Below are 25,673 nucleotides of genomic sequence, written 5' to 3'. Positions count from 1 at the left end.
TATTATAATCTCTTTTTTGATCATTTTTGTCATTTAAAAAGTTTAGATAAATATCCTTTACACGATTTCTCTAGTTCTCAATCCCTCTTTTCATATTGTAACGTATTTAATAATAATAATTATTATTAAAATTATATTTCATTTGCTTACTTTGAAGCTCAAAAATTATTGAACCCTTAAAAGTTCTTCTTCTGGTGATACTAAGAAGTTATAGACGCATTTGATTTAAAGCTATTCCCATCACCGTGTCACAAATTCACACAAACTCGATAGTCAAATTGGTTGACTTTGATGGAAAAGTCAAATTGGTTGACTCCTACGCAAAAATAACAACTCCATCGTGCTCCCCAGAACTAAACCCACTCCAAACTCCATAAACCTCCCCTGCCTTTCAATTTTTTTCTGAGTTCGCTGAGAAGAGAGCTAATGCGGGGCCCGCGGTTTTGGATAGTAGAGATGTGGGTGGGACCGCTGAGTATGAAGGTTGAGTACTCAGGTAGGGTTCTTTGGGCCTGCAGTTTTGGGCGAATCATGAGGCGGGTATTGATCGGGGAACGGCCGAGCGAAAATTGAAGGGATGCGGAAGAAGAGAGAGAAGAGAACGAAAAAGAAGACCAATTCAGCTCGATCAATTCCCAATTCAACGCGACGTTGAAGAAGAGAGGTGTGGGATTGGTGGTACCTGCGCCGCCTTCTGAAAGCGGCGCTTCGGCATCGACTCGCGACCAGAGGTTGCCGCCGCCGCCGTTTCTTGTAGGTCGTGCAGAGGCTAGGTGAGCTCTCCTCCCCCCCCCCCCCCTCTTTCCCTTCTCCGCACGAGGTTTGGGTTCCCTTTTTCTATTGGGCTTATTATCTTTGTGTCGGAGATCTGCTTTGCTCGATTCCGGGCTCGCTGGTTGCAGCTCTAGAGCGGGTCAGCTTTTGTTTCTTCCGTCCGGTTCCGCCTCGCAATGAGAGGTTTTGTGATTGGCCGGTGTTGTATTGGTCTTGATTCCGGCTGTTTATTTATTCATTAGGGTTTTCGCTGTCTCTCTTGGTTGAGAATTCATCTTCACGTTTGCAATCTTTTGTGTCAGGCTTCTCGATCTCGATCTGCTTGCGGGATTTCCCTTGAAAGGCACTGTTACCGCCTACATTGCCATTGAGGGGCTGCGGATCGTGTATAATATTTGTAAGAAAAGGTGCAGGCTCTGAAAAAAAGGCTAAATTTGCAGACTTACTATAAGTTGGAAAGTCTAGTTATGAGTTATTTAGTGGTTGCTTCTATGGTTAGTGTTTACTAAAAGATGCCAGTGCCGCCGCCACCAACGTTGCAGCTACAGCCTCAGCCAACGCCGTCACTATCAGGGACAAAGAACTCTCGGATTGACCTTGATGACCTGAAATCTCATATATTGAAACGGATCGGCCAGGACCGTGCTGACAGATACTTCAGGGCTCTAAATGGTTTCTTGTTGCAGAAGCTGAGCAAGACAGAGTTCTACAAAATCTGTGTTTCGGTACTTGGTAGTGGGAATATCCCCTTGCACAATCAGCTCATTCGTTCAATCCTTCAGAATGCCACTCAAGCAAAGGCACCTCCGCCACTTGATCGTGGCAAGTTTGCCCCAAAACAAACTGGGGATGTGTCAAAGAAATCACTTCAAGTAGATGATGTTTCAAAAGCTCCGTCACTAGTGCTCCAAACTTTGTGCAATGGGGACATATTGCCACCATCACCCAGCAAATTCAGGACTGGCATTGATATTTGCAGGACAAAAGACTGGCCAAGTCCTCTTGGAACAAGTCCAAGAGCTGATGTTGCTATACATCAGCCTTCAAAACCACGTGGTGAGACAGTTTCTACTGAAAATGGTCATTTGAATTTTTCCAAGAGATTATTGCAGCAACAGGATGCTAACTCTTACCAGCCAGCAACAAAGAAGAGGAGAGAGGGGACACCTCTGCATGACCGGAGCACTGTAGATAGCAATCCACATGCAGAAGCAATACCCGTAGGAGTTGAGAAGGACATGGGCCATTCAAGTTATTTGTATCCCTTCAGAGGCCCTCTTCAGGCTCCACTTGGGATTTCTTTGTCTGCTGCAAGTGTTGGTAGGGCACAAAGGACATTTTTCTCAGCAGGTACTTCTACCAGTGACAGTTATTGGAGAAACCATAATGCTGGTGAACTATGCCGTACTGAAGTTTTGAAGACAACAATGTTGAAGATAGCTGAAGCACAGGGCGTGGAAGCAGTAAAATTGGAATCAGCTAACGTTTTGAATAATGCTCTGGATGCTTATTTGAAACGGCTTATTAGGTCATGCATCAAGTTGAAAGTAGGTAGAGAACATGCATCAGTAAAGCAGCTAAGTCCTAATATTCAACCTTATACAATGCACGTCAATGGTATTTGGCCAAGAAATAACATCCATTTACCAGGTAATGTTGAATTTGTGGAAGCATGTGTGATTAGTATGAACGATTTCAAGTTAGCAATGGAATTAAACCCACAACAACTTGGGGAGAACTGGTCTTTGCTTCTTGAGAAAATATGTGTGTGCTCATTTGAGGAGTAGGAGAAGTTAAGTTCAATTCTCTGATTTGCAAGAAATTTAGGCACTTCAATGTTCTTTAACTTTTAGGGCCCTTGGTTGGGTCTTCGATAGGCAGATATAAGCTCCTTGGGCAAAACATACATCTATTCTTTCAGTTTTGAAGAAAAAATCTTCCAAACCCCCTGGTATGAATCTTTGCAAACAATATTATGCTAATTATGCTAGCCCATGCCAATTGTGGAAACTATTCCTATTTGAATTTTAATTGTAGATTGGCAACCTCGAGGAGGCCCCTTTCTAACACTCAACCAGAAGTCAAATCCTCATGCCATTGGATAGAAGACTTTAAATGAACATTGCAGAAGCATTCCCTTGTGTATCTTCTGGAGTCAATCTTCTGCAAGCTTGCAAGTTGCAAGTCCATACTCCCTCAATCGGTAATATATCCACCCAATCTCAAACATACACAAATTTATACTGATTGTTTGCAGTGTTGTTTTGTTGGGGGTTAAGGTCACTGTAGTACCTCTTGTTGCTATTTGGCATTATAAAACTCACTAATAAATATGGAAAAGTTTCTTTTAGAAAAACTAAAAACAGAAAACTATTTTATATCCAGGAAGATCTAGAAATTAGTTTGATTAATCTAAAAAATCCATTTTTTATGAAACAAAATAGTCAGTATTACTTCATTTCTCTCTTTTGACTCCAAATTAACTTTGATTTAATTCCCTTTTCATTAAATTCAATCTATGATTAAAATAATTATTCTTAATTAAAATATGATAATTCAATTTTTTAATTAATAAAATATTTAAATATAAATAAATTAAATTTTAAAATAATTTAATTAATCTAAAATCTAAATAAATTTAATTAAGTAATCTATAGTTTAAATCCGATTTAATTAATTTTAGATTAATTTAATTCTGATTAGTTAATTTAAAACCTAATTTAATTGAAACAATTTAATGAAATCCAATACTATTAAATTAAATTTATTACTTAATTTAGTTTTATTTAAAATTAATTCAATTAATATACATATTTAAATTACTCTAAATAAATAAATTAATTAAATTTAGGAAAACATAATTAATCTAAATAACTTTATTAACTTTAATTTTTAAAACTCACCAATATCAATTAAAGCATTAAATTTATTATTATTTATTTCTTAAATTTATTAATAATAATTAAATATAAAAATGAATTCCCTTATATGCTCCCATGCCTCCTCCATTTCTGTGCATTCTATGCCTTCCATTTCCACACATCCTAAATCTCCTCCTATTTCTACACATTCCAAATCTCCTCTCATTTCCACACATTCCATGTCTTTGGCACACTAAAGTTTGTTGCAGTTCCCACTCCCCAACTCTTGAATCCCTAACTCTTGAGTTTGTTGCAGTTCCTTCCTCCAACTCACAGGTAATACTCGTTGAATCCTCTCCAATTTCTTCCATTCTTCGCCAAAATTTCATCAATTTCTCCTTCATTATTCAAAATTTGACAATTTCTGTATGTGGGTGGGTGGGTGGGGATCCAAGTTATTGGTCAGATTGGAATCTTCCAATTCTGATTCAACTGGTCATCCACATCAGGATCCGGATCGACTGAGATTACTAACCATGGTATTATCTAGCAAAACAAGCATACAATTACAAGTAAATAAGTTATAATTGATAAGTGAACAATAATAACAAAATTTGCCATCTTTCACATGGCAATGAAGAAAACACATGACATAATAAAATATAAGTTCATAACAATGTATATTAATAAAACAAGTTATATATAAATGTAAAATTCATAATCCATATTAGACATTGCAAGAAAACACATAACAAAGTTGTAATTATTATGTTCATAATCAGTTTCATACTACAATATTATGCTTGGTTGGGAAACTGAGGATGGTTGGTTGGGAAACTAAGGTTTTATTATTTTATTCAGGTGTAGCAATTGCTAAAAAAAATATTGTTTTCCTAATGAGCCCAATTGGATTGCCCGAGCAAATCCCCTAGGTCACCTTGGAGGTCTATTTGAACCATTTTTTGAAACATAATTGTAACTGCTTAATTATTGAATGAAGTGGTACCCTTTCCAAATTTGCTTAGGCAACAACCTTACTGTTTTTACAACAATTGTAACAACTCTACCTACTCAGCCAAGTTTTTTTCTTCCCCAAGATTCAGATAACAATTTTGCCTTAAATTGTTGGTACAAAATTCTCCACCAAATAATCTAACACAAAAAGAAGACAATAAGTAGTAAGAATCAGAAATATGAAATTGGAGATATTTAATTGTTATCTTAGGACCTTTACCTACTCGACCAATTTTTTTTATCGAGATTCATATAACAATGTTACTTTAAGTTGCTGGTGCAAAAGTTTCAATCAAATAAACTAACACAATAATATGGATTGATAGCAAGAGAGAGTTAGAAATCTGAAACTAGAGATGCATAAATTGCTCATCCTCCTGTTAGATGATTGAGTGGTCTTACCCCAATATAAGATCAATATGTTTGTCATTCTGCAAGTTGGATCATGGAGATGATGATGAACCTCATTTTCAGTGCTGTGAAATCAAAGTAAATGAAAGAAATATTAAAGGAAATTGGGGGATTTTTGAATCTTACCATTGTACTATGAAATAATATTAAACCTCCTTATAAAGAGCAATTCTTTTAAGATTGCAGACTGCAGCATCAATATTACAATGGAAAATTTCAATTTAATGGTGAAATGTTAACATTGTGGTGAGACGTTGCACTTCAGCGTTAAAGACAATCCAATGTTTCACATGGCAACATGGTTGATTAAATATTATTATTATTATTTGTTAAAGCTTTGCCAGCACATATAGCCACAAAACCTATGTTATTGACTAATGACAGATTTTATGCTATTAGTAACGTTTGATAGAAGTAGATATAATTGAATGTGAATTGAGAAAATTCAACTAATAAGTAGAGATGAGTAAGAATTATGAAGTTTCAACATAGTAACATTATGAGCACAAAAAAGATTTTATTTCTGAAAAAGAATATCACACTGATAGGACAAATGATAACAAGTTGAATGCCAAAACAATAGTAGATGATGATAGTATGAAGTTAAAATGCAATCTCAGATGTAACTAATACGGAATATAAACAAACATTAGTTAGACATTTATGCTTGCATATTTACCAAGGAGAATTTCTTTTGCACCTAAAAGGCTTATGTTGATTTCTTTATTTTTTATCAATTGACTAATGAAGTTTACATATATAGCCATAAAACCAGCATGGTTATATACTTTACGGTAACCTAAGGTACGGTGCATAAGCAAACATTGGAAGAAGTTTCATGGAAGGAAGAACAATGAAGTTTCCTTCTTTCGATACTCCAAAGGTTACTCTTCAGCTAGTTTGATGTACATGAACATACCATTATTGTTTCTTACTAATTTATACTTAGTTGTTTATTGCCATGATTATACTTTTAAAGTAGCCTCAAGCTATGTTGCGCAGGCCAACATTGCTAGAAGCTTTGTGAATGGAAAAACTATGAAGCTTCCTTTTCTTATGACTCCAAAGGTTACTTTTCAACTAGTTTTATGTACATCAAAACATTATTATTTTTCTTACTAAGTTGTGTTTATTGACATAATTATACTTTACAGTTGCCTCAAGCTATGTTACTTATACAAACATTGCAAGAAGTTTCATGAAAGGAAAAACTATGAAGTTTCCTTCTCTTATTACTTCAAAGGTAACTTTTCAACTAGTGATAAGTACATCAACTTAATTTTATTAGTTTATCACACACAAAAAAATGCCTTTATTAATCAGAAATGAAAGTCATGTTTTTTTTCATAAACCAGTCACGTTAACTATGGTATTGCTAGAAACAAGTATGCATTTGGCTTTTCCCACATAAGTTTACTGTAATACAAGCCTAATTTACGTAGGCATATGACATAGCAGCATGCATTTCCTTCAAAAAGATATTATTGCTGATTAATATTATGTGAGCTAGCCTTGTATCCAATCATTCCACATAGAGAATAATCCTTCATCCCTGCAAGAGGAATTAGTCCTATAATTTGGGTATAAATAATTTGTAGTATAAATCACATGGACCAATAAAATTGTTCTCTTTGTACCTTAAAATTAACAATCCTAATTGTTCCCGTCAAGATCAGCCCTTGGATGCGCGGCCTCTCCTCAGCAACGGGCCGGAACGAAGATGGATGATGACACGACGGAGAGGTCACCTAAGTCTGCAAACACAGACACCGTGAGAAGGAAGGCCGGGATGACCGGCGCGACCACTCCGATGCCTAAGTCAGCCTCTGAGGGAGGAGGAGAATGAAGTGGAAAACACAGAAGCCAGAGAGATGGAGATTGCATACCTCAGCCCGCCGAGGGGGCTCACCTTATATATTAGGAGTGATTGTCGTACCACGAGGAGAGTGAGGTGAAGGTCACTTCTTAGGCGAGGTCCGTATGGGTAGGGGAATGGCGTATAAATGGTGATTGTACTCTCAAGGACGAAGGTGTACGTTAGGCGGCGTGTTGCCATACCTAATAAAGGGGGTGTCAGAGGCCGGACTATCGTACGAGCGGAGGAGTGGTCAATGGGACGGAAAGAGAGAGAGGTGTACAGTTGAGGAATTGGCGCGGCTTGATTTGACTCGGACAATGTGATTCGGCCTTATTTTGACTCGACTCTTGGAGCGGCTCGGAGACTTCAACTGGCTTGCTCGCGAGGAGTTGGCTCAGCCATATCTTCCGAATTCCAAACCGATGAGCCCGCCTTGAGGACTCGAAGAGGACTCGAATCGGGCCTGCTCTGAGGGCTTGGGCCAAGTTTCTATCAGGGGATTCGGATTCGGCTTCCAGGGCTCAGCCCGTATGCTCGGGAGCTGTCGACTCGGTTCGGGTGCCCTCCGCAATCGAATCCGGCTCCGTCTCTTACGACCGTAACACTAATGAATAAGTTTTGTTTTGTTATTGTATTTCAACTCAGACTGAGGTAAGTTATCATGCCCAACAACTCTGACCAATATAATCCATTTGAAACTTTTTAAACAAGCTCTGAGTTATCGGATGATTATCACCATGAAATGCTTAGTTAACTTGAGTCCACTCCTTTTATGGTATCAGCCTAATGGCTTCTCTTTTGCATTGCCAAGTTATTCGCTAGAAAAGTATGATTATGTAATATGTAAAACGGTGCAAGATTGCTACAGACACTGGGAGGTATGCTGCCTTTCTTAGTAGATGAAGCAGGACCTTATTGTGTGAACATTCATGTCTCTGTAACTGTTTATGAAGCCCCATCCAAGTGTGATATTTCTGAATTAGCCTCCTGCCTTTGGCACTGATCTTGTGTGGATTCTCATTGGTGTCATTTCTCATCAGTCTCGCTAGTATCTAGATGACCAATGTATCAAAAGGAAGCTAAGGAGCTAGTCCATGACCAAAGAGTGCAAAGCTGTTAGTTAACAACTTTTTATGTTCTTTATGGTTCTTCCTGGTGTTCCAACAAATCTCAAGACGTTGTTTATGGTTTAAATTTTCAGCAAAATGGAGGCAGTCACTAAGATTTTGCTGCATGATATACTTCCTAGAAATAAAAAATCTTATCACTTTTATTTGGAGCCTCATTGGCAATGAAAGGAAGCGTTTTTTGGAGCTAGGAATCTGGAGTCCATGCGTTGAAATTTGAATTTTAATGTTTATGGTGAAATCAGTGCTTTCCTCTGTTCAGTTGTTGCCTTGCAGGAGAATGGAATAGTGCAACTCGTGTTTGCTAATTATGCTACTAATTGTTGCATTTCTCTTTTTCTGATGAGAGCAACCATTTTATAGTTTGGAGTTGCAAATAGAAACATAATATATATATTTTTTCTTATTAATGCAATCAAATTTAACTGTGGGTCTTTCCATTTTTAATTGGCAACTCATGGATCCCACATTTTATTGCCATTTATAGGATGTGTTCTTGTGGGTACATGTCCACTAGTGTTGTTGTTTCGAGTATCCACAGCCCGTGCAGTTATATTTATTCTTGTGGTGTTCTGAGTACATGCTTCTCTGTTGGAAGGCTCACCTAGGGGCCAAGGATACGCGAAGCAGCTCTTTGCAGTCATGCTCCTGCTTGCTTACATCTCTTGCTCTGGTACATCAGTTGACCTTTCTTTACTTATGATTCATTGGTAGTGTATTTGTGCCGTGAATCCTTGTCTGATATGATCTATGTCTAGGTTTATTGGATCTACAGATTGACTTCTGACAGAACACATCCTTCTAGAAAGATGCATTAGGTAGGAGTGATCATCACCCTTTTGTAAGTATTCTTTTTTAAAGGTTTTTATGATTTTTCTAGCAGAAGCAATCTTTTGTTTTCGGTTTACCTTTTGTTCTTACTTCCTAGATCTAGATCTTTTTACTCTGTGGTGCATATTATAGATTAGTTGGTGATCCTGCACTATTATATATCTTCAACATCAGTTTCCTTGCAAAATGCCCCGCCAAATGTTATCTTTTTGGTTACAGCTAAAAGATTCTGATATAGCGTCTCATGTTTGCTGATGGTGTTTGTGACCTGCTATTATGCTTACATCTCCAAATATATCAAAATCCTATCCCAGATAGGTTATAAATCTCCTGATTAATTATTGCTGAAGAACTGTTATCAAACCAGAAAAATAACCTTCCTCTTAAAGTGAATGCAACATGCTCCTATCTGCATTCTTGATACTTGTTAACTTATTGCAAGAGGAAAATGTGGTATAATGTCGGTTTAAGTTGTTGTCATCTTAATTTTACCTGAATTGTTCAACAAAAACATCTTAGTCTCCTCTTTTTCCAATGCATTGGCCATAAAAATCAAGGCGATCAAGTGGACACTAGTATTTCCCCTCACAAATTTCTTGCCAGCTTACGAAATGTCTTTTCAAATCTACTCAGCTTCTTTGATGCATGTTTCTACCATCCCTTTTCCTTTAAACTAAAGGAAATGCCCTACAATGACAACTTGACGAAGTAACAATGACTAATAATAAAAATGTGGATCAAATCCCTAATGGCACATCTTCAACTTGTGGCTGCACAATTCAAATCTTTTTCCATATCCATCACTCTCTCAATGGACATGTAGTGTAGATCACAACAAGTGCCCTATGTCACTTATTCCAGAGATGATAAGGTCATGGTTTATTTGCTTCTTCTGAAAGAACATCTCTAAAGATACCTTGTACAGAATAAAAGAAAAAGTTTGCATTTGTTTGGCAGATTATAAAAGTTCCTGGCTAGGGATAGAATGTGACCTGGTGATGTGTGCCCATCAATTATGTCCCAAGTGGAGACCACAAACTCAGCAACTTCACGTGAACCCAACTCTTTCTTCTCCAGTTCTCTGCTTTTCTAGAGAGAAAAATGCACTAAATTTAAGTTGGACTTTAATATGGCAGGTTAGTAGATTACTTCTCTTATCTGTACAAGTGGTAGACAAACGTAATTAAGTTGATATGTATTGGAATAAATTTGCTATAGGATGCAATTATAATAACTTTTGGACATTAATCACATTGCAAGGTAAAAAAAAAACGTACTTCAGGCCCCTAAACAAATTTAAAACAACTCATTTCTTGTCCCTTCACTTGTGATTTAAAACTGAACTATAACACAGTCATGGAGACAAAAGCCTTACTTTGAAATTATTATAAACAGATCTCTTTGTACTTCAATTATTCTTAATTGTCGCTCCTGATAGTTGGCATCACTTAACTATTCAATAGATATGGACCACGCATGCAACATACATGCAGTAGAGATAGAAAGTGCAGGGTAATTAACTTCAGTAATTATATGATATGCAACTGCCTCTTGGAGAGAAAACAGAAGAGTTTGTGCCCCATGTGAATCGATATTTTCCATCTCTTGGCATATTTAGATATTAAGTAAAAATAAAAGTAAAAACATTTAAATTGTTAGTACCACATAAAACCTAGCAATTATAACCATATTTTACAGCTACTGTACTCTTAAGATACAGGAATACATAAAAGTTAAACAAATTAATGACTATGTCTAATCTCAATTCTCTTGAACTCCAACCTTATTATAATGACCATAGCTTTGTAACTGGAGATCTATTTTTAGAAGATTCCAAGAGCAATTCAACAATATTAAAATTTCAAAGAGCTGTAAAATTTGATATACCTTTTTGCAAAAGGTGGAAGTTGCTATCTCAAAAACACTAATCAACTCCATGATCATTTGTGAGGAGGTAAATCACGAGAAATTTAGAGTTGGTCATAACGGAAATGGTATTGTCTCGGTTTCATTCCAGACTGTTATCAACTCTTATTTTTTTTTACCCATTAAAGTCATAACCAATTTAACTATGTCCTAGAGGCACCTATCCTAATATTCTTTTGAAAATTTTGGAATTTATCACTCCAATAATCCCATATAGTCAATCTCACGACTATCTATAAGGAGGTAAATTAAGAAATTATAATTGATCACGATGAAGGAGGATATTACTCGACTTCATTGATATCACTATTCCTATATTCTTCTGCAAGTAAAGGTGGATCCCACCTTAGCGGCCTCACACGGTTTGTCCTACGACCATCTGTGAAGAGGTAAATCGAGAAAGTGCAGTTGGTTACGACAGGAGTGTATTGCCTGGCTTCATCAGGATTTGAATCCTTGTCCTCTTCTGCATCTGCTGTATCGTAACAACTCTTGTTGATTTCCTATATTCGTATCATGCTTTGTGGGAACAAATGACAAAGAGCATGTAAAATTTGACTGTACATTACATTTAGCAGCAGGACCAGAAATATTGTGGAAAAAAAAACACTAATAAATCATCGTGAAGCAAATATCTCTCATGGAATCTTTTCACGTGGAAATTTAGAGAATGAGTAAATAATTCAGAAATAATAAATGTTCTATTCCAAACTGTTATCGCTCCTGTCAATTAATTAGAAGCAATGTCAAAGTCTAACCTTATTAAATATCAAACAGTTGCTATCGTGAGCAGGGCTCAACAATAGAGAGAGAGAGGAGAGAGAGAAAGAGCGCTCCAGCTGCAATGGCGGCGGCAAGCGGCGACCGGTTTGATCTCATCATCGTCGGCGCTGGTATTATGGGGAGCTGCGCCGCTTACTACGCGGCCAAGCGCAGCCTCCGCGTGCTGCTTCTGGAGCAGTTCGACTTCCTCCACGGCCTCGGCTCCTCCCACGGAGAGTCGCGCACCATCCGCGCCACATACCCGGAGGACTACTACACCTCCATGGTCCTCGAGGCCCGCTGTTTGTGGGAGGAGGCCCAGGCCGAGGCCGGCTACCGCGTTGTTACCTCTACCGCCCACTTTGACTTCGGCCCCGAGGACAAGAAGAGTCTCCAGTCCGCGATTGACTCCGGCGGCGATCATAGAGAGGTTAACATCCGCCTTATCGACCGAGGATCTGCATCCTCCGTCTTCTCCGGAGTGTTCAGCCTCCCAGAGGGATGGATCGGCGTCGTCTCCGACATCGGCGGCGTCATCAGGCCGACCAAGGCTGTGGCGATGTTCCAAGCTCTTGCCCTAAAAAAAGGGGTGATTCTGAAGGACCGCACCCGAATAATCGCGATCGAGAAAGACGGCGAAAACAGAGAAGGTGTCCGCGTCTGCGCCGCCGGTGGCGAAATATTTTTAGGGAGCAAATGCGTGATAACAGTAGGCGCGTGGATGAGGAAACTTGTCAAATCAGTTGCCGAAATCGACCTTCCCATCCAGCCCTTGCACACCACCATCTGCTACTGGAAGATCAAAGCAGGGCACGAGGCGGAGTTCACAGCGGAGGGAGGATTCCCCACCTTTGCCAGCTACGGCGACAGCTACATATACGGAACGCCATCTCTGGAGTTCCCAGGGCTTATCAAGATCGCGCTGCACGGCGGCCGGCCGTGCGACCCCGACCGGCGAGACTGGACGGCGAGCAGCTCCGGGGCGATGCTGGACTCCGTGGGGGAGTGGATCCGGAAGATCCTGCCGGGGAAGGTCGAGTCAGGGAATCCAGTGATGACGCAGGCGTGCTTGTACTCGATGACGCCCGACGGCGACTTCGTGATCGACTTCCTCGGGGGCGAGTTCGACAAGGACGTGGTGGTCGCCGGCGGGTTCTCCGGGCACGGGTTCAAGATGGGGCCGGTGGTGGGGAGGATCGTGGCGGAGATGGCGATCGATGGGGCGGTGGAGGGGGTGGAGATGGGGCCCTTCGGGATCAGGCGGTTCGCGGAGTGCTCGAGGGGGAACGCCAAGGAGTTCGAGGAGCAAGTGTCGTCTCATTAAAATCTCTCATTCTTCAAGGGTAAAATTGCAAATTTTTTTAAGTTTACTAGTGAATTATTTTTATGCATCTTGCTCCGAATTATTTTTATTATTCAAACATTTCAATGTTGCATGCAATTTCTGCATTCTATTTGCTGTTCAAGTTTCTTGAATTATGCAAATAACACCTGATTCTCTTTCTAACCGTTTTTAGATGGGAGTAAATTTCTTTAAGCCATTAGCCAAGTCAGCTTATGACCTATAATTGTAGGGACGAAAATGACTCTATTTAGAGATGATGAGTTGGAGATTAACCACGACTATAGTTTATTGAGCTTAAAATGAATGGAGAGCTTTGGAAACATCTTATAGAACTCATGTAGAAAATTTAAGAGATAACTTTGAGATCGAGATACATGTCGATATGTCGACTTGGTCAAAGAAGAAATCGACCTTTTAGCCTAAGATCTATGGATGCATAAGTGATATGTCGACCTAGTGTAGAATCATGTAGACATGGGTTGTTGTTCCTGGGGCATGGTTGAGTTGGTTAGTATGAAACAGACTTATTGAAGTGGACAAGGATATGGTCAAATTTTGAAATCAAAAGGGTCGAATTTTACCGAGGCAATGTTCTTCCCCGTAATGGTCAACTGTAGCTTTTCGATTTACCTTTTCACAGATAATCGTGGGATCGACCGTTGTTGGGGTGGCGGATTCGCTTGTTGATATAAAATGAGATTGCTATTTTGAGATATCAATTGATAAAAAAAATGATATTAAAATATTTTAAAATTTTTTAAATGTGTTTAGAAAAAAATGTAGAAGTAATTTGATCATCAATATATGTAAAAGTTTTATAGATATTTAGATAAATAGAAGGATAGTTGTTAAAAATTTTGTCAATGAAATGTTATAAAAGTTTTTTTTTTTTGGATGTATTAATATTTAATAGAAGGATATTTTAGAATTAATGTGTGCTTCGAAGCAATTTTTTAAAATCAAAACTGAAAAGGACACTGTATCATAATTTTTTGTATCATGTTAAAATAAACTACTTTTAATTCATCAAAAATACTATACGTGTAACACTTTTATATTAAAAATTCTTTATTAACTTAATTAAAATCATTTAAACTTAATCAAAATTACTTTAAAAAATAAAATTGTTATAGCAGTCATTTAATGATTGCTACAGTAATATTAAAGTAGGACTATTACATGTTATAACAATTAATCAATGACTGCTATAATAATTTTATGATGCTGTTAATATTGTTAAAATGTTTTTGATCAAATTTAAATTTTTTTGATCAATTAAAATATTTTTTGATTTAAAAGTATTATATATATATTCTAAATTAAATTTAAAAAAGAGAAATGATATGCAGCATGAAAAAATGGAGCATGAAACCAATATTATACACTCAACTGCATGACTGTGAGTCACATTAAATGTGAGATCCACGCAGTGTGTCATGTTAATTTCATACTACATTTTTTTTAATGCTACATGTCATTATTACTTTATTAACAACATTATAGATACTCATGAGAACAACACTAGAATAAAAAAATAATATAAAAAATATAATGTGTTTTCTTTTTAATTTCTTTAAAAAAAAAAAGTTGTCGATTCAAATAATCAGAGTCTCCTTTTATTTTGGGCAAAAATAATCAAAAGATGTCCTTCCTTTAGCTTTGGAATAATCAAGATGACATCTTATTTCAATTTTTTTTTTGTTAAAATGGTTATTTTTATTATAATCTCCACTTATATAATTATTACAACATAATTATAGTAATTATAATTTCATTCCACTATATTATTTTTATTATTATCTTTCTTTTAGATTTTCTATTTCAATTTTAAATTGAAAGTGTAATTGCTCCACACAATTATAGTAATTATAATTTCATAGTTGTTACAACTAAGCTACCACACAATTGCTACAACTATGCATATTAGATAAGTTTTAAAAAGTCATAATTTTTATCTCGAGTTGAATAATAGACGTATAATATATTAAATTAAAGTTCATTCAGAGATCTTTATTTATTATAGGGTATAACTCCGTAACGGCCCAGTCTTAGATTTAAAAAATCATTTAAAGACTTTTTAAAAGTTTCAAAGAATTTTAATTCTTTTTATTTAAGATTATTTTTCATGTTATGATAATTATGATTTCATAGTTGCTACAACAATTATAGTTATAGTTGTAGCAACTACGATACCATAATTACTATAACATGTATAATAGTTATGGTTTCATAGGTACTATTGTTGGCGCACCAGTTAGTTTTGATGTGATCAACCGAGTTAAGTTATGTCCTGTGTTATTCTAATCTCTTTGCTAAGGGTGCAGGAACTTAGGTACGGAGGAAGTCGAGCGTAAGACGTAGCGAACGAGAAGGGTTGCGCAGGGAAGTGAACCGACAGGCTCGGTGCAATTCGAGGGACGCAGAAGCTACGGAAGAGTACATCGGTGGAGCGAGAAGGACGTGCGCGACGTCCGAGGGACGAGAAACCGGGAGGAAGCATGCTCGATGGGCGAAAGGCCGGAGTCGGATTCGGGTGAGCCTAACTCCGATTGACCAGAAATCACTCAGAAGATCTACCTATAAAAAAAGTCAACTAAGTTGACTTTAGCCAAGTCAATTGAGTTGACTTTGACTAAGTCATCTAAGTTGACTTTGACCAAGTCAACACTTGACTTGGCCAGGCTTGATCAGTTGGAAGTTGCCCGTTGACTTTTTTACTATTGACTTTGATCAACTTTATCTTTTATCAAGATAAATATTTAATTTTTATTAAGGATAATTCTCTTTATGTTTTATTAAAGATAAAGTTTATCCTTATTTAATCAACGACTACGATCAAAGTCTATCTCTGATCAATGGTTAGGATTGCATCAACGGATCAACAACCAAGAGAAAGTTTATCTACGATCAATGATCCAGATCTATTCTCTTAGGCTATAAATAAGACTTAGAGTTTTAGAAGTGAAATCATCAATTACTTTTGTAATTTCTTTCTAAGTCTCTGTGCTACAATTGTAAAAGCTTCTTTGCCTAAATAAGTTTTTTGATTGAGCGTTACTGTCTTGATATACTCGAGTGCGATTCGATTTAGGATTTAAATGGAAGATATAGATGAGATAATAATAATAATTAATACAATAGTATAGTTATATTATTTTAAACGGAGATGAAGTTTTTTTTTTTGATAAAAATAAAAATGAGATGTAATTTGAAAAAAAAAATGACGGCTTATTTTGAACTCTTTTATTTTTAAGCTTATGTCTTTTTTTATATTTAAATAATATGAAATAGAAAGGAATGATGTCTTACTTGTGATTCAGTTTCATCATTAATTTATTAATGGAGCACGTTTTATAATGTAAAAAATGAAATCCCATGAAGGATGGTCGGTCCGGTCTCATTTCCCACCGAGGTAAATCGTCAGATGCCCAGCATCCTTTGATTGCGTTCCTTATTTGGAGGAAAATTCAGTTTAACCGTAAGTCATTAATTTATTGTCCCATTGCTCTGGAGCACGTTTTATAAAAATCAAACACATGGTGGACCCTTACTATTATTACAATGGTCATATCAACATTTAATTTTTATATATCAATTTATTATGAAGGCTTTGGTGGAACTGGAATCTAAATTTAATATTCACCCTTGTGTCCACGTCAATGATTAATTAATTTAGTAGAAAATAAAATAGATGCTGAGATTTTCTTAATTATTTAAAAGACATTCTTAATTATTAGTTTTAAAATACTCATATCTCTGTATTGTTATTGCAGATGATTAACAACTACTAAAATTTTAAATGTTAATTAAACTAAAGTAAATTTTAACTTAGTAAAAAACATTTTAATATAAAATTTATTATATATAATACTTTTGAGTAAATTGAGTTAAAAAATAATTTAGTTAATGTGTTACATCATTTATCTAACTGTTATAATAATATTTTTAATATAAAAATTACAGTAAGATAATTGATAATTGGTAGACACGTAAGGACTGATGTGCCTGCCTCTCCTGTATATGATGATTCTGATCTAGCCTATTTATAATTTACTATATTTTTCTCTAAATATTATTTGTGTGGGTCCCAGTGTTCTTTCCCACTGTACGTGAGGCACGACGGCGTAATCCGCCGTTTAAGTTCACCGTCCTGCGCTCTCCGTTCTCTCTCTCTCGATCGCAAAAGTTCGATCTTCTTTTTTTTTCTTCGGTTCCTCTCATTCACAACCTTGGAGGGTTTGGCGAGCAGTAGTGCCCGCGCTTGCAAGCATTCTCTCGATTTCTCCAAGGTGGTGCTCGGTGGTTTGTTTCCTGCAGGTTTTGGGGGCTTCTTGCGAAAGATCTCGCATTTTTCTTTGGTGTTCTGTGGTAAGCGCCTCGAAAGTTCGATCCTTGGAACCTCTCCTGCGTGACTTGTTCTGCGTTTTCTTGGTCCTGACGTTGATCCGGACAAAAATTACTTGGCGCGTTGCAACTTTCTTTCTTGTGTTTGTGTTTTCTTCCTTTTTTTTTTTACTTTCACGGGATTAGGATGCCTTTCTATACTTGATTTGGTGAATGTTTGATCTTACTCGGTTTTTCTTCTTGTGATCTGCCAATTCTTCCGTCAGTTGCGTCTTTGAGCAAAATTCGCCCTTTCCCCTCTAGGCGTTCCGTCATTGGAGAAGGTCGCGTTCCGCAATTTCTCTTCGGTCGTTTATTTCTTCTCTTTTTTCTTTTGCAGATTTGGGACGAGGAACATTATATCTTCTGAATTGGGTGAGTCCTTAGTCTCCTTTGGTTGTCCTGCTTGCGTATTTAACACTATTAGATATCCATTTCTGCTCTTCTCGAAAAATTAAATTTTGGGACTTGAAGAATTCCTTCTAGTCTCCGTTCATTACTTTTTCAGAAAAGAATAAGTTTGAATTACAACCGCACTAGTTGTTGCTCTCAGTGTGCCAATCCAAATTAAGGTGCCATTTCGAGATATAAGGCTAATTGAGAATTGCACGGTTATTTACGGTTCATAAAAGAGATTATTTCATACTTGTTCGTCAGTTGCCTTCTTGTGTTCACGGCGTCGTTTCTGATCCGAGAAAGTTGGTTGTAGATGTTGGACCCAGGCAGTTCAATGTGGCTATTTAGGCTTCCTCGGTCTATCGGGATCCCAGTCCTCATTGTCTGCTGCAATTACCCTAGTAGTTCTTTCTCATTCATTCCTAGGAGGAGGATGGGCTGCTAACCAGAAGCTCGAAGTTGCAGTTAGGCCTCTGTTGAAGGGGCCTTCAGATCCTCCAGTTTTTGCATATTGGATATCCGGTACTGGCGGTGATGCTCGGAAAATTTTGAGGCTTTTGAAGGCAGTGTACCATCCTAGGAACCGTTATCTCCTTCACTTAGACTCAGGCTGTGATGATCTTGAGAGGAAATACCTGGCACGCTCCATTGAATCCGAGAGGCTATTCAGAGCTTTTAGAAATGTTGATATTGTTGGGAAGAGTTATCCAGTGGATCGAACTGGACCATCAGCAGTCGCTGCAACACTTCATGGAGCAGCAGTTCTGCTCAGGCTTGATGCAGATTGGGACTGGTTCATAACATTGAGTGCTGTGGACTATCCTCTTGTGACTCAGGACGGTGAGTGTTATGGTTCTCTTTAAAAATTTACCTAGTTATGGTTAGGCTTGTATTTCTGATGGCCGCTGAATTTTGTGTAATTTCATGGTATTACCTGCATTTGGAATACTGGAAAAATCTTGGTATTACTAAGGATGTGTCTTCACACAGAACTCACGGTGGAATAAGAAGTGAGAATCATGTGCAAGAAAATCTCATTAACCTACCATTTCGAAATTCAAGCAACAAAAAAATAAGTATTGAGTTACTATAGTTACAGAGTGATCATGCTACAGTCTTCAGCAACGTTGATTAATGTATCTGTGTTCTGAGCTCCAAGCTGCAGCAACTGACAACAACAAGAAAATCTTGGTATTCCTAAGGATGTGCCTTCACACAGAACTCACAGTGGGGAAACAAAAATCCATGCGTCTAATAGCTGGGAGCCTATATTATTTATTGTTGTCAACTGTTGCAGCATGGAGCTCAGTTCAACGTTGATTTTTATTGCTGAAGACTGTAGCATGATCTCTCTGTAACTATAGTAACTCAATACTTTTTTTTTTGTTGCTTGAATTTCTGGTAGGTTAATGAGATTTTCGCACATGATTCTCGCTTCTTATTTGTCTAACACTTGATTGTTTTGAATATGAAAGCAGTATCATCTTATTTTGGATGATAGGCAGTATATGAATGCAGCATCATCTACAACTATTTGTTTGTTTTAAATGGCAGGCACTGTGATGTGCTGATCTACAAGTATTTGAGGCTGACAACATATGTACTGCGTGGTTAGTTGTAATTGAGCCCTAAAACCATTGATGATAAAGACTTCTGCTGTGAGTTAGGATCAGGTTATCTAAGGAATTATAATGGCCTGCAGTAATTCCCCCATTAGATGCATTTGATCCAATATTGGAAATCCACAGAATTAAATGTTCCCAGATTTATGCGTTCTTGTATATTTTTTAAGGAAACATGCATCCAATGTTGTCACATGTCTTTATTTCCAAAACCTTTTTTTATAAGGGTTATCTTGTCTTGTATTAATCTTCATGAATTCATTGCTTTCTCCTTTTTCTGTCTCTTGCACATAGACTAAATACCTGATTTTTAATCAGAAAATATTTCTTATATTGTGTCTAGCTTATTTATGGCAAGAACATATTTGGTCGTCTATTTTCTAGAAGTGAACCAAAGAAAATGAGATGAATGTGTATTTTATGTATTGTGCTCTCTCAAGATATTTTCCCAATCATGTGATGATATTTTTATAAGAGTTTGTGGTTTTCCACTTGTACAAACTATATATTTGTGCTTCGAAATTTTTACTTGTTTCAGAGTCAGAATATTTTATTGTCTAGCATATAAAGCATTGATCATGGCTGCAGAAATCCATGTTTTCGATGTTTGTTTGATCAATCTTTGGATTTCTGATCCTAGATGTTTCATATGCTGTTTCCCTGCTGTGATGCTTAAAATTTTATGTTTATGCAGATCTTCTTCATGTTTTCACCTCTTTGCCTAGGAATTTGAACTTCATTGATCACACAAGTGATCTAGGTTGGAAAGAGTAAGCCTATCTCAATGACAGATTACAATTCATATTTTTTTCAGTCGGAATATTTTCAAGCGTTTATTCTTTTTTGAAGCTAGGTATGAGAGGTTTGACAAAATTATTGTCGACCCCAATCTTTTTATGGAGAAGAATACACAACTTTTAATCACTTCAGGAGATCGCAAGACACCAAATTCCTTCAAGTTATTCACAGGTGCACCAATTTGCATAATGCAAACAATCATATTGTTTTTGTTTCTTTATTTAGTTTGTCTATGATGATGTTTGATGTCTTTGATATTGAATCTAGAATTTCTTGGTATAGTTTCATAGCGTTTTCTTCAACTTCAAAAGCCAAATTGTTATCAGATATATTACAATGGTATCAGTAAGAAAAAAAATTTGTTTTTGCTGTTTTAGTACTTATCCTTTAGATATCGTAAACAGGTTCTCCGTGGGTGATTCTTAGCAGACCTTTTGTGGAGCACTGTGTGCATGGCTCCGACAACCTTCCTCGCAAATTGCTTATGTACTTTGCGAATGTAGCATACTCGATGGAAGCCTACTTCCAAACTGTGATATGCAACTCTCCAGAATTCCAAAACACAACAGTCAACAATGATCTGAGGTACTTTGTTTGGGATGATCCACCGGGATTGGAGCCTATCTTTCTCAACCAAACACACCTGAAGGACATGATGAGGAGCAGAGCCGCGTTTGCTAGGAAGTTCATGGAAGAAGATCCTGTTCTAAAGAAGGTGGATAAGAAGATGTTACGGTACAAATCAAGACAACGGTGCTTCGGAAAAAGTGGATATAGAGCAGTGAAGAATTCGGAAGGTGATCCCTGTTCGAGCCAGGTCAATGTCAACATTGTGAGGCCGAGTATCTCAGCGATGAGGTTGAGAAGTTTGGTGACAGAGCTCATCTCCTCAGATAGGTTGTATTCAAACCAGTGCAAAATCTGATATAGTGATCTATCTATTGTTTCAAAGTCCAGCAATGTTCTCATCTCACTACTAAACATGGATGCTGTTTAGCAACAGCTGAAATCGTTATTGAAGCTAGCTTCAATTTCAGGAAACAATTGAAGCAATAAATGATTCATCTTTTCCAGCTTTTTGTTTACTTATCACACATGTCGATTGAAGACTAATCTTCACCCTCTCCTAAAATAGAGATATATTCATTCATAGTGTTTCATATTCATGTAGTGCACAATACTATCAGATTTGTTGTCTTGCTGGTATAACTTGTATCTCTCACTGTTGGTTTACTAATAATACCTTACGTCAGGAAAGTCTTGTATAAGGTCATTTGTTGATCTACCTTCTTAAGCTACCCTATCTTTTAATTGTCCTTTCTTCTCGTTCACTTAAACTAATTACTGAAATTTCAAGGTTAATATTATTCTATAACTTGCGTCACTCGACCATAAACCAATCCATTCTCTTGAGTAAATTAAGAGCCTTTGGTCTGCTGTAGACTTTTGAGATGCCATGATCCTCCAAAACGAAATTTAGCACGTAAACTTGGATTAGCGTGCAATTGTTGGCATAATGGCGATGCCAATAATTCATTTTTTACCTGCATACCAAACAAAGATGTAAAGTTGACCAACCAAAGATACGATGTCAGAGAGATATTATTGTGAATAAGAATATTGGCTTCCTAAATATCAAAAAAGAAATAGAATCCTAAAAAACATAATTTTTTTTTATAATCTATATACAAGTTTTCGATCTTAGAAAAAAAAAATGATAATCCAGTAGCCACATGGACTAAATTCTTGGGGGTGACCGGTCCGGTCCCACGGAAGTTTTCCATCGACCACTAGGGTAATCGGGAAACACATACGACGGCCAGTTTGTCCAGCATCCTTTGATTGTGTTCCTCATTTGGAAAAAAAATACGCTGTAGCTAATCCCAGTAGCCACATCTCTGGGGGTGGCCGGCCCGGTCCCACGGAAGTTTCCCACCCACCACCAGGGTAAATCATGAAGTGCATACGGCGGCCAATCCAGATGCCCAGCATCCTTTGATTGCGTTCCCCATTTGGAAGAAAATTCCTGCAAATACGCCGTAGCTGGGGATTGAACCGCGGGTCCCTGAGTTACAACCCGGATGTCCTACCACCGTTGTCCTGGGGACAAAGTTTTCGATCATTAATCCCAGTAGCCACATCCTGGGGGTGGTCGGTTTTCGATTAATCTTAGAGATAGACAGGAAGGTGGCTTTTGAATCATCATATAAATTTGAAAGTATGAGCGGTTCCTTATGCGGTAGTTAGTGAGAAACAAAATTTTTTTATAATTGAACTGAGAAAGTAGGTTTGATTCAGTTTGATGCTGAATATAATTAATAGTTGTTTGGAACGTATAAATTATAATTATTATTAGTAGTTGTAGCTGTTGTCCAATCATAGAGTTCTTCCAGCCTCCGCCATTTCCCATCTCTTTTCTCTAACGTTTCTGCTGCTGCTGCCGCCTGTGGATTTCTTCAAGTTTCGTGATTCTGATTCTCTTTTTCTCGCCTTTGATCCTTCTCTGGATTAAACTACATCCTCTGAACAATTCTCCTCCGTTTTCTAATCTTCTGTGACGCTAGAATGGTCGTTCTCTGTTATTTTTTGTTTCCGTGATTTGATTTTAAAGAAAGATTGGATTTTTTTTTCTCTTTGTTTTTTGGAATTTTGGCAAGGTTGGGTTTTGCTGCAGCAGAATTGTTTTCGAGCTAAATCTACTCTACCATGACGTCGTGCCTCCGAGGCGGCGGCGGCGGCGGCGGCCTACCTACGTCTTCGATCTCGACGTTGTGAAGACGTCGTCTTCGTCGTGGTGTCGTTCCTCGCAGTCTTCGGATTCTTCGTACCCTTCTTCCACCCTCTCCGAATCGAGCAACTCGCCGCCGCTAGCAATATCCACTAAGAGGACGAGGACTCCTCGGAAACGGCCCAACCAGATCTACAACGAGGCCGCCGCCCTCCTCTCCGCCACATACCCCGCCGTCTTCTCCGCCGTCAAGACTCCAAGGTTTCTCCTTTCCGATACAACTAACCCATTCCACCCCTTTCCGGAACCCCCCGATCTCCTCCCCCCTCTGCCGGTCCTCAACGACGCCGCATTCCTAATCCCAACCCCCAATCCACCGTCCCCCGCGGCCGCGGTCCACTTCCACCTCAAGCGCAAGACTTTCTCCACCGCTTCCGAGGAATATTCCGCCGCGATCCCAGCGAGCGACGTGTCCCGGGAGTCGAATTCGCCGGAGTGCCCCATCGAGGACGACTTCGACGCAGAATCCATTCTCGAATCAGAGGTGGCACAGGGCATCGACAGCATCATCGGAAACCTCACTGTCGACACTTCGACCACCGACTCCACGAATTACCACATCCCCATCAACTCCCTGCTCCGTAGCCTCGTTGGACGCAGAATCTCCAGCAATTTCGAGCTCGGCTTCGGATTGCGGCGGGCACTGAGAAAGAGGGATGAGGACAAACAGTGGAGCTCAAACTCAGTGCCGATGTCAGACATAATTCCAAACTACAAGCCTCCTTCTCCTCCGGCGCGGGTAGCGCCGGAGAAAAAGAACAAGAAGGTGGGTAAGAAGGCAATCGTGGTCGTGAACCCGGAACAGGAGAGGTTGAAGCTCAGGCTGAACCATGAAGAAGTCGTGAGAGATTGGGCCGATCGGGGTTCGGTTTTCTCCGACCGGACCGGCTCCTGAGAATTGTAAATAAATACTAATAAGAATTTTTATATTTATTTTGTTGCACATGAAAAAAAAAAATCGATATCAGAGCAGTGACAGCGTTCAGCATTACAAAGAGAGGAGGATGTAGTGATAAATGAACTAATCCAAGATTTCCAGTAAAAGCTTAAGAGTTTAATTTTATATTTTTTATATATCATTAGGGGAATTTAATTTTATTTCTTCGAACTTAATTGTCTTATCCATAAGTATTTTTCATGATTAAAGACAACAAAAATAAAAAAGAAAATTAAATATGACCAACACTGACCAAATAATATATATTAGATTTTTTTGACTGCTTAATAAATTTATTTATTTTTACCCTTGTGGTTTACTTGCATTTTGGTCCGACCCATATATAAAATCCGGTCTTCTCACCTGCAAGAGCCTCCAAATAGTACCTCTTGCGGATGCTTCATTTCCTCTTGCCAACTTCCATATCTTTCCATCTCGTGTTAAGTGTCTGGTCGATATTTGATTTCTCACTATCAAATATTCAGTCAACCTAGACTTACTTGACATCTTGTCAACATATTATCAAACATCAAAATCCAACTCGACTAAACCGAGCTAACTTGCATTAACCTGAGGTTGATTGCACCAACAACATGGTCCAATCTTTCGATCCTTGAGTTTATTATAATTGCCAGTCGGGAAACGGTCACGAGTCAGAACTGCCCAAACATAATCATCAACATCAAAAAGTATCTGACAAGATGTTTGTCGACCTGAGACTTATATTTTGTATTGCTGTCATAAATAGCCAGTTTCACTTGCTCTTGAATGCCCCGAAGATACTCTGACATCTCTTCTGCTTTTGGACAAGCTCGTCCTATATGGGGAATAGGGGTCAAATCCCACACTGACCAGCTTTGAACAGGAAGATGACTCAGTAACAAATTAACTAAGAAGCTATAAACAACAAGTCACTGAATGACAAATATGACTTATGTAAGCATATATAATCGATAAAGATTCACAAGATTTGTATGGTATTCAAATAAATTAAAATTAAAAAAATAATATTAAACTGTTATAAATAATATAAGGCCTATAATTAATAAAACGAACACATATATCTAAGTTTCTGGCACTTACCATTATATAAAACAAGTAATGTGCAGCAAAGATACTTATTATTCTTATAAATCATCAAACATATATTCATTAGCATCACAGTGATATTAAACATATTATTCTTATTAAATCATCAAACATATATTCATAATTATGTTTTTCAATCTTTAATTTCTTTGTAGAGACACAGTGTGCTTGTCCTGAAATTAAAAAATAAACTTATAAGTGAAATTAATTAAAATAAATAAATAAATTACATCGATAGATTGAAAGTTATTTTTTAATTAACTTTATGAAATATATTCATAATAAAATAATATGATTAACTTATACCATACTAAAAATCATTTCAACAAAATAAATGAAATTATACTTCTAATATTGTTAATTATATAATAGCATAACAAGTTGGGATTATATCTCTTTTAGACCGATTGATTCACTACTTTGATATTTAAAAGTAACGATCAAATTCTAATAATAAAATTATACGATGAATGAAAGATAGGTCCACAGGTGTCGCCGGCCGGTCGGGACGGTCATCATCATCGCCGTCTCGTCTCGTCGACTAACTTCGCTTACGAGCGGTGCCAGCTGGAGGAGACGCTGAACTCACCGACGAGGGCCGGATATGATGGATGTCGCCGGAGTTACATTGAGAGGTGTAGAGTGTAGAAGCTGAGGAAGAAAATTTAAAAGGAGAGAAATAATAATTGCTTAATCCTAAATATTTATGGTACATAATCACAATTATTGTAGAAACGATTATATTTGATCA

The 25,673-nt window shown here is 37.6% G+C and overlaps 2 protein-coding genes and 2 pseudogenes across 4 annotated transcripts; all 4 read left to right on the top strand.

Annotated features, from left to right (window-relative positions):
• Window positions 1-552: 552 nt before the first annotated feature.
• Window positions 553-8,595, top strand: LOC141843234 (uncharacterized). Of its 2 annotated transcripts, XM_074731281.1 has the most exons (6): window positions 553-773; window positions 1,077-2,725; window positions 2,812-2,977; window positions 6,063-6,128; window positions 6,215-6,303; window positions 8,533-8,595. In XM_074731281.1, the coding sequence occupies exon 2, from the start codon at window positions 1,287-1,289 to the stop codon at window positions 2,559-2,561; it is 1,275 nt and encodes a 424-aa protein (XP_074587382.1). In that variant the 5' UTR covers window positions 553-773; window positions 1,077-1,286; the 3' UTR covers window positions 2,562-2,725; window positions 2,812-2,977; window positions 6,063-6,128; window positions 6,215-6,303; window positions 8,533-8,595. The 2 variants fall into 2 exon arrangements, with proteins under 2 accessions (XP_074587382.1, XP_074587383.1); XM_074731282.1 differs by lacking the exon at window positions 553-773 and having other exon boundaries at window positions 941-2,725.
• A 14-nt stretch (window positions 8,596-8,609) lies between these two features.
• Window positions 8,610-13,024, top strand: LOC141843233 (putative sarcosine oxidase). Of its 2 annotated transcripts, none has more exons than XM_074731279.1 (4): window positions 8,610-8,718; window positions 8,804-8,863; window positions 9,834-10,012; window positions 11,580-13,024. In XM_074731279.1, exon 4 carries the CDS (start codon window positions 11,647-11,649, stop codon window positions 12,886-12,888), a length of 1,242 nt encoding a protein of 413 aa, XP_074587380.1. In that variant the 5' UTR covers window positions 8,610-8,718; window positions 8,804-8,863; window positions 9,834-10,012; window positions 11,580-11,646; the 3' UTR covers window positions 12,889-13,024. The 2 variants fall into 2 exon arrangements, with proteins under 2 accessions (XP_074587380.1, XP_074587381.1); XM_074731280.1 differs by having other exon boundaries at window positions 8,804-8,886.
• Window positions 13,025-17,084: 4,060 nt separating this feature from the next.
• On the top strand, window positions 17,085-21,181 carry LOC141843038 (beta-glucuronosyltransferase GlcAT14A-like; annotated as a pseudogene).
• Window positions 21,182-22,814: 1,633 nt separating this feature from the next.
• On the top strand, window positions 22,815-23,805 carry LOC141842724 (protein CHLOROPLAST IMPORT APPARATUS 2-like; annotated as a pseudogene).
• Window positions 23,806-25,673: the final 1,868 nt, after the last annotated feature.

The sequence above is a fragment of the Curcuma longa genome, chromosome 12, assembly GCF_044706935.1.
Source record: "Curcuma longa cultivar G26 ecotype Majalengka, Jawa Barat chromosome 12, ITB_CL_G26_1.1, whole genome shotgun sequence".
NCBI lineage: Eukaryota > Viridiplantae > Streptophyta > Magnoliopsida > Zingiberales > Zingiberaceae > Curcuma > Curcuma longa.
The sequence above is the reverse complement of the archived record's forward strand: the minus strand, read 5'-3'. Positions and strand labels throughout refer to the sequence as shown.

Coding starts and splice junctions, on each gene's coding strand:
- LOC141843233 (XM_074731279.1), top strand. CDS start 11,647: ATGGCGGCGGCAAGCGGCGACCGGTTTGATCTCATCATCGTCGGCGCT.
- LOC141843234 (XM_074731281.1), top strand. CDS start 1,287: ATGCCAGTGCCGCCGCCACCAACGTTGCAGCTACAGCCTCAGCCAACG.